Source organism: Haliotis rubra, unplaced genomic scaffold, assembly GCF_003918875.1.
Source record: "Haliotis rubra isolate DU_JTF1 unplaced genomic scaffold, ASM391887v1 Scf295, whole genome shotgun sequence".
In the NCBI taxonomy this organism is placed as follows: domain Eukaryota; kingdom Metazoa; phylum Mollusca; class Gastropoda; order Lepetellida; family Haliotidae; genus Haliotis; species Haliotis rubra.
The window spans coordinates 266,972-281,488 of NW_025766963.1; the positions used below are offsets into that span (position 1 = coordinate 266,972).

Consider the following 14,517-nt stretch of genomic DNA (forward strand, 5'->3'; position numbering starts at 1 on the left):
AAGAAGCAAGGCTGCTTCCCTACCTAAAACTTAAAAACACCTTGAAGCAATTGCTGAAAACATTGCAATTGACAAGACCAGTGAGAGTTGTCAAGCCAAAATGTCTGACTTTTTCTTGCCAAATTGTTGATTTGTACTTCTTATTTGTACATTGTTTAGTGCTGAATAAAGAATAATTATCTGTCATCAACATTGTTTTAATATGTTGCACAATTACAAAACATCAAAGGCATTATAGAGATAAAGAGATTGACGAGTGTAAATGGCAGCCATGTTGGAAAATGATCATCACTGTCTAATTCGGCACCCTGTCTAAACCGGCATTTTATTTCGGTCCCGTGGGGTGCCGGGTTTAGATAGGTTTCACTGTATATTTATTTGCCATTTCAATGGTTTGATTTTGCAGCAAACAGACAATAGGTAAGGTGTGTTTTATTGGAACAGAGTTTTTGATTATCTTGACTGGGTGCTGATATTTTGTTGGAAGGAAATTCTAGTGATGTTATGATGATGATGCTTACAACTGAGTGACCATGGTTTGTGGGACCAATGCCTTCATGTGTCAAGAACCATATTCTGCTGATGACTCGCTATGCAGAATTGATTATTAAGCAGCAATGTCTTGTGTGCTGCAGGCTCCAATAAAATGGCAACTTCAGGACATACTGTAGCATTCATTGGTCTGATGAAAATGTGAACTGATGGCAGTTGTAACATATGGAGACCTTGTTACAAGGCATATCACCAGGAGATGATCTCCTTGGATCTCATTACAGTACCTGGGACACCTTATGAACTGTACTAGATACCACCGTCATGTCACATTTTTATATATCCATGCCCTTGCCAATCGTCCTATATTCATGGATGACAATGACTGAACTCACCGTTTTGAGCTGTCATCACCCATTTGCAGAACAGCACCATCAAAACATTCACATGGTCCACAAGAAGCCCTGATATAAACCCCATCGAACATCTTTCGGACAACCTTGAACACAAAGTACAAGCTAGAGTAGTAGAAATCCTACTGTTGTAAATTGCATGAATTAACACAGGCATTACATGAGAAATGGCACAGGATTCTGATGCTGAGAATTCAGCACTTGATTGTCAGTATGAGTAGACTGGTACCGGTAGATATCTACATGAGGTACTGATGTGGTTGCTAGTGGTAGTTCATACAATCACAACAATCATTATTTGAGAACTGTGTGACAATCAGATTGGTGACAGTCGTGGTGACCATACTTTCCGACATTGTGGATATTTACGTATTATTGCAAGTAAATTGTTACTAAGTTTCAATTTCAGTTTTGTTTTTGTTTTACAGTTACCATCGTGATATGCAGAATTTGGTTTTCAATTCATATACAACTACATGTAGTGTTTCCATATAGAAAAGAGTCTGGTGCTTGATTAATGCCCATGTGTTTAGTTGGTTACAAATGATACTGGTATAGAACATACAACACAACCTAATATCAAATTAACATTACAACAAACAAAACATGAACAAAAGGCTGATGGCAAGTGACTGAAAAATCACAACTTAAATATTAACAAAATGTCTTTTATACTGACTTTACCATATTAATAAATTGAATGAGTGAAATATACAGCACTTATAATTACCAACTATGGGCTGAAACACATGTTTTTACATGCAGGTAAAGATGACCTGGTCACCATCTATTATTAATCCCATCACTCCTACAGTATATTCAATATAACAGTTATTGCAATAAATGATACAGTTATTTGCACACAACTAAACACTTGAAAGTTTCAAAACTGCCTGAACATTAAAACTATCATTACAAAGTACATGTATAATGCAATACAGCCATTTGTATTCAAATTTATACATTTTATAAAACCTTCTGAAACAAACTACACTAACCTCAATTATTTGGACATTCCCAACAAGTGAAGCATGTAGCATGTACATTAGAGAACCAGTCGACTGGTCCTACATGGTTTACAGAAAGCTTAAGAACTCAAGAGCCAGTCATCAAATAAAATCACAAAAGTCCATGAGAGCCAGTGATTATGAAAATTCCTAACTCGTAGATTCCTTTCCTGTGGCTCATTGTAAGCATAAATACACCCTTTGAGATCAAAATTGTCACATTAAGGGTCTTAGGCATTATTTGTTTTATTACTTGGTTTATGAACCGCCGACCTGAAATTTGAAGAAAGTGGGAAAACAATAAAAAATTGTTTTTACATTTTTATTTTTGCCATTATATGCCGACGACATGATAAAAAACAAAGTATGTTAAAAAAATTAAGAAAAAGAAAAAATAGCAAATAATACCTTTCAAATATTCCCTGAAACTATGTTATATTTTACAAAAGAAAATCACACAAACCGACAGAACTCATAACACCACGATATACTCAAGTGTGCGAATAACATTTCAATATTCCCCCTTTTTTTTTCCTTCCCTATTGACCTAATAATTATTTTTTTAAATCTGTAAACCAATTAATTAAAAAAAAGGCCTTATTAAGTCTCCAAGCCAATTTCTCTTCCCTTGAAGGTCCTTGCTGAAATAATAGAATATTCTGGACAATTTGTCTCCTCAGATATCAGATTAAGTTGCGTGGGACCCTTCATCTAAGCCAACAATTAAGACACAAGCATACACAGATGCAGTGTGTCACCTACTAGAATAGTCACAAACCCCACTAAATATACTTCATTGGCTAACCCTTCCTTGCTTACAATGATGCATACATGCTATCACTCACAACCTCATTCTAACACATCACCCTTCACACATTCTCTCTTCCCCTATTCACCCAATATCACGCACATCGTACCCCACCATTCACATGAACTCTTGAAATATCATAACATTACAAATGTTTTAAAAAAACACACAAAACAGTTCAGAAAATAATACTATACACATCATAAGGAATGTTAAAAATCAGTGGGGACAAATCCCCCAGACAGCCGAGATGTCACAGTACAAACACAAAAATGTCGGGTTCGATCCCTGTCAATCAGTTGGGACAGCCTTATGGGATGTGTCACCTATCTCGGACACTGGATGTACTCTGTGACTTTACCCATACTAAATGGACATCTGCATATACACATATTTCACATATACAGGATATATTTACAGGAGTGTTTTACTGATACTTGCCTTACTACCACAAACACAGTTTTACCACAATAGATTACACACAACCTGATGACTGCATATTATCATTACGCCACTATACTACCTTAGTGACATCATAACATGATTGTATATCAACTACAGTGTCATCATATTATTAACTTCATCAATAATATTAAACACAATATCACCTGAACTAAGGAGAGTTAGGGTTACATACTTTAAGGTGAAATAGCATTCATTCTAAATATATATTATGTATATATATAAACAATTCATTGACATATTCTAATTAAACCATAACTAGCATACAATTATAATACTCACACTAGTCAAATATACAGTAAAAACAGAAAACCTGCCACTTACATACAACTTCCAACTGCTTGGAAACCCTCACCATTCAAATGAGTCCTTATATACCCCCCAGCTTATACCTGACTTGATTGATCCCAAGCTTACTTCCCAGACATACAATGGTCTCTCATTCCACATATGCACAACACAATCGTTCACTCCTTACATCACTGCCCCAGCTTGCACGTCCTCATCCCACCTCAAACATGAAAAAAACATATATTATACCAATTGTGATCTTGACCCAGTGCATCAAATGTTCCCCACCCAATAATCTCATACAAAAAAAATGAATGCAAAGAAAAGTAATCATGAGTTTCCTAAAGAGTTAATTGGATTTTTTAAAGAAATATAAACAACCATATGAAATTACATGGCTCAAACATTTTATTCAGTGAACTACTGTAAAATCCAACACAAGACACTGAATGGTTGTTGTATAAGAACATGTAATAGTGATAACATTTTTAGGGAAGAGAAATATATGGAAGGTAATATAGAATATGAAAAAGGTGAAAGTACAAAACCAACTCTGGGCATCAATTAGCTGTAACTGTGACAGTGTCATCAGAGTTTTGGCAATTAATGAGATTTTCATTCTTAAGTAGGTGACTTAGTGATGGAAATGAAATTTTAAGAAGTGAAAAGTTCTCTTTCATTTTTCTCTTCTTTTTTTGACAGGTTGACAGAGAGGAATTATTTATTATTATTCCGCCGATTTTTGTACCAAACATAACTCCTAAACCAATGCTCTGAATCGCTTACAAAAAATCACACTGATGCGCACAAAGGTGTAGATATTCCCCTTAAAAATCTCTAGGCTCTTGGCCCAATAGCAAAAGGGAAATAATTCAAAATTAATTCCAAAATTTCAACGTTTGACAGCAAATATATCAAGAACTAATTGTTCCAACACTTCCAAATTTCTTGTACAGGTGCACAATCGAATTCCCAACAATTTTGCCTGGACGGGTCAAGTCGCTAAAACGTACCGTTTGGCAGTTATTTTGTTTTCAGTTTTTGGCCATGTTTTTCAGCACTTTTTTGAGTAGTTTGCTCCCAAAATGTGCAAATTCTGCCAGTTTAGTAGATTATGTGTTGGTGATTCCAGAACACTAATTGTTTTGACCGTAGACCCAAGAACAACTGAAATACAGCCTTTTAAAGAGGGAACTATTTCTTCTCCGGAACTTCTTAAAAGGTACATGACCCCCCGCGACCCCGGCTGTATTTGGAAGATCCGCTCCTCTGTCAAAACACGTGTTCTGGCTCCGACGATGATATCTAGCCCTCAGATACAATAGATAGAACTAAAGCCAAGGAGACCTCATCGTTGCCTGCAACTATATTTTCACAATAGTTTTGTTATGTGGTATGCAAGAAATCCGTTAAAAAACCCCGTAAAAAACTGAAGCAATGCATCATGAAGCACAATCTGAATTTCAATGTAAATGTGCTACATTTTGTTAAATAATAGGTTCAAAACAACAACATAAAAAGGTTCAGTTCTATGGATGACCACTTCTAGTTTTTGTGCATAAATAGCAAGGCTTCAATGTGGACTCTCCAGCATTATCAAGTTAGCATGACCAAAACCAACCTAAACATTTATGTATTAACATAAGTCCAAAATTGGAAAATAGTTTCCGAATTAACTGGCACTTTATCAGTGAATTTAACATATGTCATATGGTTTCTTCCAGAAAATACTCTGGAACCCTGTTCCCATAACACGACTGCAAACAGCCACTAATCGGATTGCTTACAGTATACAGTGTGATCTATTACATATCTACATGAACATTTAAACCTCATATATTTGTTAATCTTTATACCTAGGACACTGAATAAAATAATAATGGCTCTTTATTGTCACTAACACAGATATACTTAAGTATTTATACAGCTGCTTCACTTTATCACACCAAGTAAGTATTTTCATATTGACAATAACATGCATACACGCTGCATATATACAGTATTAGGACCTAAACACTGTATGTATAATAGCAGCCGTCACATACAGCAGGTAACATCGTATTATAACATCATCCCAGACCAACATAGATAATCGTGTCACTGCACATACAGCAGCTTACTTCAGTATTATAACATCATCCCAGACCAACATAGATAATCGTGTCACTGCACATACAGCAGCTTACTTCAGTATTATAACATCATCCCAGACCAACATAGATAATCGTGTCACTGCACATACAGCAACTTACTTCAGTATTATAACATCATCCCAGACCAACATAGATAATCGTGTCACTGCACATACAGCAGCTTACTTCAGTATTATAACATCATCCCAGACCAACATAGATAATCGTGTCACTGCACATACAGCAGCTTACTTCAGTATTATAACATCATCCCAGACCAACATAGATAATCGTGTCACTGCATATACAGCAGCTTACTTCAGTATTATAACATCATCCCAGACCAACATAGATAATCGTGTCACTGCACATACAGCAGCTTACTTCAGTATTATAACATCATCCCAGACCAACATAGATAATCGTGTCACTGCACATACAGCAACTTACTTCAGTATTATAACATCATCCCAGACCAACATAGATAATCGTGTCACTGCACATACAGCAGCTTACTTCAGTATTATAACATCATCCCAGACCAACATAGATAATCGTGTCACTGCACATACAGCAGCTTACTTCAGTATTATAACATCATCCCAGACCAACATAGATAATCGTGTCACTGCACATACAGCAACTTACTTCAGTATTATAACATCATCCCAGACCAACATAGATAATCGTGTCACTGCACATACAGCAGCTTACTTCAGTATTATAACATCATCCCAGACCAACATAGATAATCGTGTCACTGCACATACAGCAGCTTACTTCAGTATTATAACATCATCCCAGACCAACATAGATAATCGTGTCACTGCATATACAGCAGCTTACTTCAGTATTATAACATCATCCCAGACCAACATAGATAATCGTGTCACTGCATATACAGCAGCTTACTTCAGTATTATAACATCATCCCAGACCAACATAGATAATCGTGTCACTGCACATACAGCAGCTTACTTCAGTATTATAACATCATCCCAGACCAACATAGATAATCGTGTCACTGCATATACAGCAGCTTACTTCAGTATTATAACATCATCCCAGACCAACATAGATAATCGTGTCACTGCATATACAGCAGCTTACTTCAGTATTATAACATCATCCCAGACCAACATAGATAATCGTGTCACTGCACATACAGCAGCTTACTTCAGTATTATAACATCATCCCAGACCAACATAGATAATCGTGTCACTGCACATACAGCAGCTTACTTCAGTATTATAACATCATCCCAGACCAACATAGATAATCGTGTCACTGCACATACAGCAGCTTACTTCAGTATTATAACATCATCCCAGACCAACATAGATAATCAGCAGTCACTGCACATACAGCAGCTTACTTCAGTATTATAACATCATCCCAGACCAACATAGATAATCGTGTCACTGCACATACAGCAGCTTACTTCAGTATTATAACATCATCCCAGCATAGATAATCGTGTCACTGCACATACAGCAGCTTACTTCAGTATTATAACATCATCCCAGACCAACATAGATAATCGTGTCACTGCACATACAGCAGCTTACTTCAGTATTATAACATCATCCCAGACCAACATAGATAATCGTGTCACTGCACATACAGCAGCTTACTTCAGTATTATAACATCATCCCAGACCAACATAGATAATCGTGTCACTGCACATACAGCAGCTTACTTCAGTATTATAACATCATCCCAGACCAACATAGATGATTGTGTCACTGCACATCTATTCTACAATTCTCAGAGTTTGAAATATGTTCACACTCTTTCACTTATACACCAACTCCTTCGTTCATGTTACAAATATAGCAGACACAAACAAATTCCTGTAAGGTTTAGTTTGTTATTAAACTTCAGAAGAATTTCAAAGAGACTCCCTTTCTATTCCTAATGCAATAGGTAGTATTTTAGTATGGGGATATATTGTCTCTGGTGGCGATACATCGATGTATCATGACCCTCGCCATATATATTATGTTATGAGAGTAAACCTTCAGCCCAGAGCAATATACATCACATGTGACTGCACATACAATACTTCCTTGTCTTCAGGGTGGCAAAGAATGCCCAAAACAGCTTTGTTCCTGACCTTCAAATTAATTCTGTCATATATGGCGTCATGTATGCATACATGTTGAAACACATTAGCTTTGGCACTCGTGAGTAATTCTAATTTTCATTTCTACAGGAGGGTTTATCCCCTTTGCACAACTCTGTCATGGGGAAAAGAGAGGATCTATGTCATCTGCTGCTCAGTCAAGGGGCTTATGTTGACAGTGAAGACAGCTGTGGCCGGTGAGATAACTGAATATAAGTTATTATAACATCTATTTACAAACTGACACCAGTGTTTGCAATACTTTAATTTGCCAGTTGGCCAACAGTCCCAAAATAAAATCTGCAGGCCCATTTTGTTAAAGTCAAACCAATAAAAACCAAAAAGACTACTCTGTACACAGTTTCACACTGTTTCTACAAAATCAATTAGCGAAACCTGTGGCGCAGAGAGACGTATTTATTTGTTAAAGACTGGTGTTGACATTCCTATGCGCAAAGCGCTGAACTACCAGGAAGTGAAACTAAGTTATCGTAACAAGATGGAACATGGATGATTCCCAAACGTTAATAAAGAAAAAAAGAAAAAAAAAGGGAAAGATTCCAGTTGAAAAAAAGACATATAATTTACTGAAGGCCACAAGGGCCTGCACATATTTGAAACTGACGTCCCAAAACTATAACCAGCGCTGGGCCTCCGGGCCGGCGATTATTTCGAACATTGACTGACACACATATCATTATGACTGAATATCAGCTTTAAGGGAGGTATGGAAGTTGCTCAGAGTAAATGCTGTTTTATGTTTTTTGTTTTGCTGCTTCTGTACTTACAAAGACCACATGGCTCTTTGACCAGTCATATCAGTAGTTAAGGTCAGAGCCTAAAAAAAATGTTTATTTAGATAATGCTTCAAGACTGTTCAACTCAGGTAATTTTACTGTATGTCCATGAAACTTATAGATGGTCATCCTGGTGGCAAGGCTGCAATCTGAATAGGTTTTGTTTTGAGTGAAAGTCATTTGTAAAGTATGTTTGTTTATCAGATTCAGTATAATGCCTTTTTATGTGTTATGCATGTAGTAGTTTATTATTTGAATATGTGCCTGAAAAGTGATGACAATCTAATGGTATCAATGGTAAGTCACAGTGCATAAAATATTTTTAGAAGTCACCTTTTTTAACACCATGTTAAATTTAAGAGGCATCTTCATTTACTGAAACCATCACTACATGTCATCATTTAGCCTGTGAAGTTCATCCGGCAGTTCACAGGTATAGTCCGTTTGGCTCAAAAGCGGACCAATGAATTGCAATCTAACTCGAAAACTAATAAACATAAAATACTCAATGAAACGCTGATCATAATCAAAACATCATACCAACTCTGTGAGGTTTTTGCAGAATTTTTGTCCTAAAAATAAAAAAGTTGTTTAACAATCTATCATTAAAATATTGACACAGTTCACTGTTTGTTACGAGGGAGGAGTGCAGAGAAAGGGACAGCCAGGTGTTCGAGAAGCATGTTCACAGACAAAGTTATTTATTCATTAACCTGTGCTGTGCCGAACACCTGGCTGTCCCTTTTGAATTTTAAGGTCAATGATACATATCACGATACGAAAAAACATATCGATATATTTATCGTCAGATAAAGTATCACGATTATCGATACTAAGATATATCGTCACAGCTCTACTGTCTTCATTCAGCTTCAGGAGTTCAGATGGGTATCCAGCAATCCAAATCAATAGACAAGCTCATGAAAGTGGTAGATCTCCCCGACAACCAAGTTGGACACAACAAAATATGCAGGAATCTATCCAGCAAAATTACCAGAACAACTATTCAACTAGAATTTATTGTTGCCTGTAAGGAGAACAGTTTTATCGAATGCTCATTTAGCCCATCTAATCTCAGCCTAATGATGACAAACTGGAAATCTGCCAGCTTGCACTACAAATAGATAAAAGAAACTTAAATGAGGGTTCAAGAACAGGCCCTGCATATCAACGATTTGGAGTTAAAAGCAGTTATTCTGGCCATTAACCATTGGGAGCAGGAGCTTCAGTCCTCCAGTCTATTGATTCAGCCAGACAACTTGACAGTGGTCTGGTATATCAACCACATTGGATCAACAGGTTCGTTGCATTGGGCACTTCAGTCCAAGAACATCATTGTCGACGCCTGTCCCGATCCGACCGGCCGTCAGCAACGGAGTGGAAGCTGCTCCCCAGATATTCCGGTGGTTTACCCATCTCCAGACCACAGGTGCAGGCCTACCATACAAACGGTGAACAAATCATCAAAACTGAACTCATATACACCAAAACAGAACAAAAATCACCAAAACTGCAACAATATCCTCTAAAACCGAAACAATACATCTGTAATGGAAGACTAATCGTTTGAAATGGAAACAAAACTCGCGTATCAGCTACAAGAGCGCGCAAGAACGGTTGCCGAGCATACAAAACGGCATTCATAGCATCCCAAAACGGCATACAAATCGTCAAAGATGGCAGCGAGGGGAGACGAATAGGCTTTGGTACATAATTGTTTTTCGTCACTATGAGTCTAATCTTGAAAATTTGATATCGGGGTGTAGTGCATAAACCCCCTATTGTAGTAAGCTTCAAACCTATGTCCATACTTCTCAGTGTCAGGCTTGCAATTCTGCACAATGTGGTCCCTCGTTCGACCGAATAAGATTTCTTGTCAACATGCCGGGCTACAGTTTCTCTTCAGTTTTGTAAATAAAGTTTTCATAGCATCACATTCAACATTACTATATTTTAGTGATTTAAAAAGTTTACAAAAACTTTGTTCATTCTCTGTGAATTGCATATCTAAGTGATCATTTCTACTTTGACTTCCCAAACTGTCTTTTTTATCCCCTGCAACACGTTTTGCGGGGGGTATTAAAATGGACTCCGTCTGTCCGTCCGTCCGTCCTTCCGTGTACATTTGTCTTTTCCGGAGCAGAACTCTAAAACCGTTCAATATTTCTTCACCAAACTTGGCACATAGATAGATCTGGTGGTGTACTGGTGCCTTTTGGTAGTTTTGGAAGTCTGAATAAAATATTTTTGGCGTTTCCATGGCAACAAGTTTGACTAAAACAGAAATTAGTGGTAGTGCCCTTTTCCGGAGCAGAACTCTAAAACCGTTCAATGTTTCTTCACCAAACTTGGCACATACATAGATCTGGTGGTGTACTGGTACCTTTTGGTAGTTTTGGATTTCTGAAAAAATATTTTTGGCATTTCCATGGCAACAAGTTTGACATAGACTGAAATTGGTGATAGTGCTCCTTTCTGGAGGGGGGCGGTGGGGTAGCCTAGTGGCTAAAGCGTTGGCTCATCACGCCGAAGGCCCGGGTTCGAATCCCCACATGGGTACAATGTGTGAAGCCCATTTCTGGTGTCCCCCGCCGTGATGTTGCTGGGATATTGCAAAAAGCGGCGTAAACCCAAAACTCGGGCAGTCAGTCCTTTTCTGGAGCAGAACTTTAAAAACCTTTCAATACTCTCCTTCCACTTTTCTATATACACACCTAAATATTTGACATAATCATAACTCGTAGACCTAATCATGAAGAGTATTTTGCCATTGCGGGGGATATTGATGACTTTGTCTTCTTGTTTAATTTCTTAAACTTGTATTCACAGATTCCTGAGAGAGACGTGTCAGTCCTCTCGTCATCTGACATATTCTTCTTAGTTTGTATGTTTGTATGCCACCGCTTCACACTGCACGTATGGTCATGTTCTCAGACGAAGATCTTCTAGTTTCATCTTACTTTTATGAAGTCATTCAGTGAATATATTTCTTTCAGATATCTCTGTCATACCGAACCTTCCCAAAATTCCAACGTTTGAGTGTATGCCATATAAAGAGAAGTTAAAAAATCGGGTAACATTGTGTTCTCATTAGAGAAAGAAACATGAACTTGCTTATAATTTCAACTGTGAATTGTGTGTCAGGAAGATTTTATCATTCTGCAATTTTATCTTTTCCATGTACTTCAAAGTATTCCATGCAATCCCAAACATTTGACATCATTTAACAAAAAATAAAGCTTAACTTGAGGCACAAACATGCGTCCGTCTTTGTTATTGTAAGTCTCAAGAAGTCGCCTGCTGTGGACTTGAAACAGAAATACCTGCCCTAATCAATGGATTGAGTTTGCACTTGTACACTTTAAAAATGATCACTTATATGCAATTCATGGAAAATGAACAAAGTTTTTGTAAACTTTTTAAATCACTAAAATATAGTTATGTTGAATGTGACGCTATGAACACTTTATTTACAAAACTGAAGTGAAACAGCACCACGGCATGTTGACAAGAAATCCTATTCGGTCGAGCGAGGGACCACATTGTGCAGAATTGCAAGCCTGACACTGAGAAGTATGGACATAGGTTTGAAGCTTACTACAATAGGGGGTTTATGCGCTACATCCCGATATCAAATTTTCAAGATTAGACTCATAGTGACGAAAAACATTATGTACCAAAGCCTATTCGTCTCCCCTCGCTGCCATCTTTGACGATTTGTATGCCATTTTGGGATGCTATGAATGCTGTGTTGGGATGCTATGAATGCCGTTTTGTATGCTCGGCAACCGTTCTTGCGCGCATTTGTAGCTGATACGCGAGTTTTGTTTCCATTTCAAACGATTAGTCTTCCATTACAGATGTATTGTTTCGGTTTTAGAGGATATTGTTGCAGTTTTGGTGATTATTGTTCTGTTTTGGTGTATATGAGTTCAGTTTTGATGATTTGTTCACCATTTGTATGGTAGGCCTGAGGTGGATATGTTCACGACCAGGTTAGACACACTGGCAATCTTGTGGGAAGGCCTCAACGCTTGTAAACCGCGTTTCCTCCACTGGCCCTTCTACCCAGATTAATCCAGGAACTATCGACCACCAGGGAGATGTCCGCTATCACTTCGGCACATCCACTCGTTCCTTATACGATGACAAGTGGAAGAGGTTTAAAGGCTATTGCAAGGTGACGGGTGTTCCATCCCCTACTCCTGCTTATGCTCAGTTTTCAGAGTTTCTTCAGCACTTACGTTCTATGAAGAAACTAACGGGTACTACCTTAGCCATGTATCTGGCTGCCATCTACTACTGGTGTTAAGGTCTCCACTTTTCCTGAGCTCCAGTATCTCCTACGCTCGTACAGACTCAGGAATCAGTCTGGGAATTGCCGGCCTCTGGCTTGGGATCTATCTGTTGTCCTTCGGCTCCTTGTCTCCAGTGACTATGAGCCTCTTCAGGAGAGTGACATTTAAAACCTTCTTCCTAGTAGCTTTGGCTACTGCAGCTCGTATAGCTGAACTTGATGTCAATTGGGTGAGGTTTCGAGCGGAAGAAGGATGGCAAGGATTTTCTGGGTCTCCGTTGGGCCCTCGTGGCGAAGAACTTCCGGACTACCCTGTCCTTTTGGATGCGATGTACGATTCTTCGGGCTCGCACCTTTGCCGGGTTACCGCCCCCAGCTGCTTCTAATCCTCACGAGCCTTGACTCCGACAATGTCCCTTCATAGCAACTGTTCCTTGACATCCATCATGGAAGGGTGCTTTTGGCAATCCGATACAGTCTTCTCTTCACACTATTTGCGAGACCTCTCCGTGACTGACATCCAGGAACTTCAGCAATTCGGACCTTTGGTGCATGCACAGCGGTTGTCACCAGCCCACCAACGCAGATGAAAGGGACATGTTCCATGTGAGGTCATTGCTTCCATGTATTTATTGAATACAAGTCTGAACTTTATGTCTGTCTTTACTTCTCTTTTACTCATGGGTATAGATCTACCTCACCTGGTTCCACACTAGGGCTTTGGAGTACAGCCACAGATCGTGGCTTCATCATAGACTTTGAGGCACTGTCTTGTACTCCGATTCAGAGGTGATCACCATTCATGCTTACGGACCCCTACTCTTCGGAACAATAACGTCAGTGATGTGTGTCTTTCCCAAATTCCAGTGGTTTACGTTGCGTTCTGCTCCTAAGTTGCTGGACACATCCTTGACTATTTTCATGTAAAGGAGCGAGGGTCATTCGATGTCGTTCGTTAAAATAGTTAGCTTTCCGAGTCGTTTTCCCTTTCATGTCAATGTGATGGTGTCTACGGGGATGGTCACGAAGCAGGGGTGGGCCAGATTAATGCTTGAATTCACTGGGGCCTTCTGTAAATTGCGACTGGGCGATTTTATTTGCTAAAGTTGCGTCCTTTCGTCTCATACAAAGATTGCGGCCGAACAAGTAGTTGTGCTTATACCATTTCTGCATAGGGTCTGAGATTTTCATCAAATTTTGAGAGCTGGTTTCTTTTGGCAAGCAATGAAAGGAATAAGGTGTCATTTCATGGGAATTCTTGATCCAATTAAATGTTTTCTGATGAACTAAACATCATAGTTGATGTCATCATGTGATGATGATCATTTTTGATCGGGTACAAGAACAATCTATCCAACGGTTTGGCAGCCATCTTGGATTTAAGCTTATTTTTTTCCAGAATGCATAGCAACAAAGCTGAATTTTCAAATGGCTTGAATTTTACAACAGTAGTAGAAACAGTTATGTGGATGATGTTTACAAAATTTCAGCACTGCACAACCTATAGTTCTGGAGAAAATTGGATTGAAAGTTTTGGTCGCAGTGTTTGTCTGTGTTTTTCACCAATTTTCTGAGTACTTGTCTCCCAAAATATGACCTCAAACTATCAACCCCAGAATGTCCATACTTTGTGTCCAGGAACTACTCTGCTCGTGAGCACACAAAGTGGCTTCGATGGTCACAATATTGAG

The 14,517-nt window shown here is 38.4% G+C and overlaps 1 protein-coding gene across 1 annotated transcript in view; it reads left to right on the forward strand.

Annotated features, from left to right (window-relative positions):
- The window catches only part of LOC124282195 (ankyrin repeat domain-containing protein 26-like), an 895,780-nt gene that overhangs the window by 30,902 nt on the left and 850,361 nt on the right, over positions 1–14,517 (forward strand). Inside the window, exon 4 of the mRNA XM_046718159.1 lies at positions 7,823–7,929. Within this exon, the coding sequence (XP_046574115.1) occupies positions 7,823–7,929 (107 nt within the window). The remainder of the gene's footprint in view (positions 1–7,822; positions 7,930–14,517) is intronic.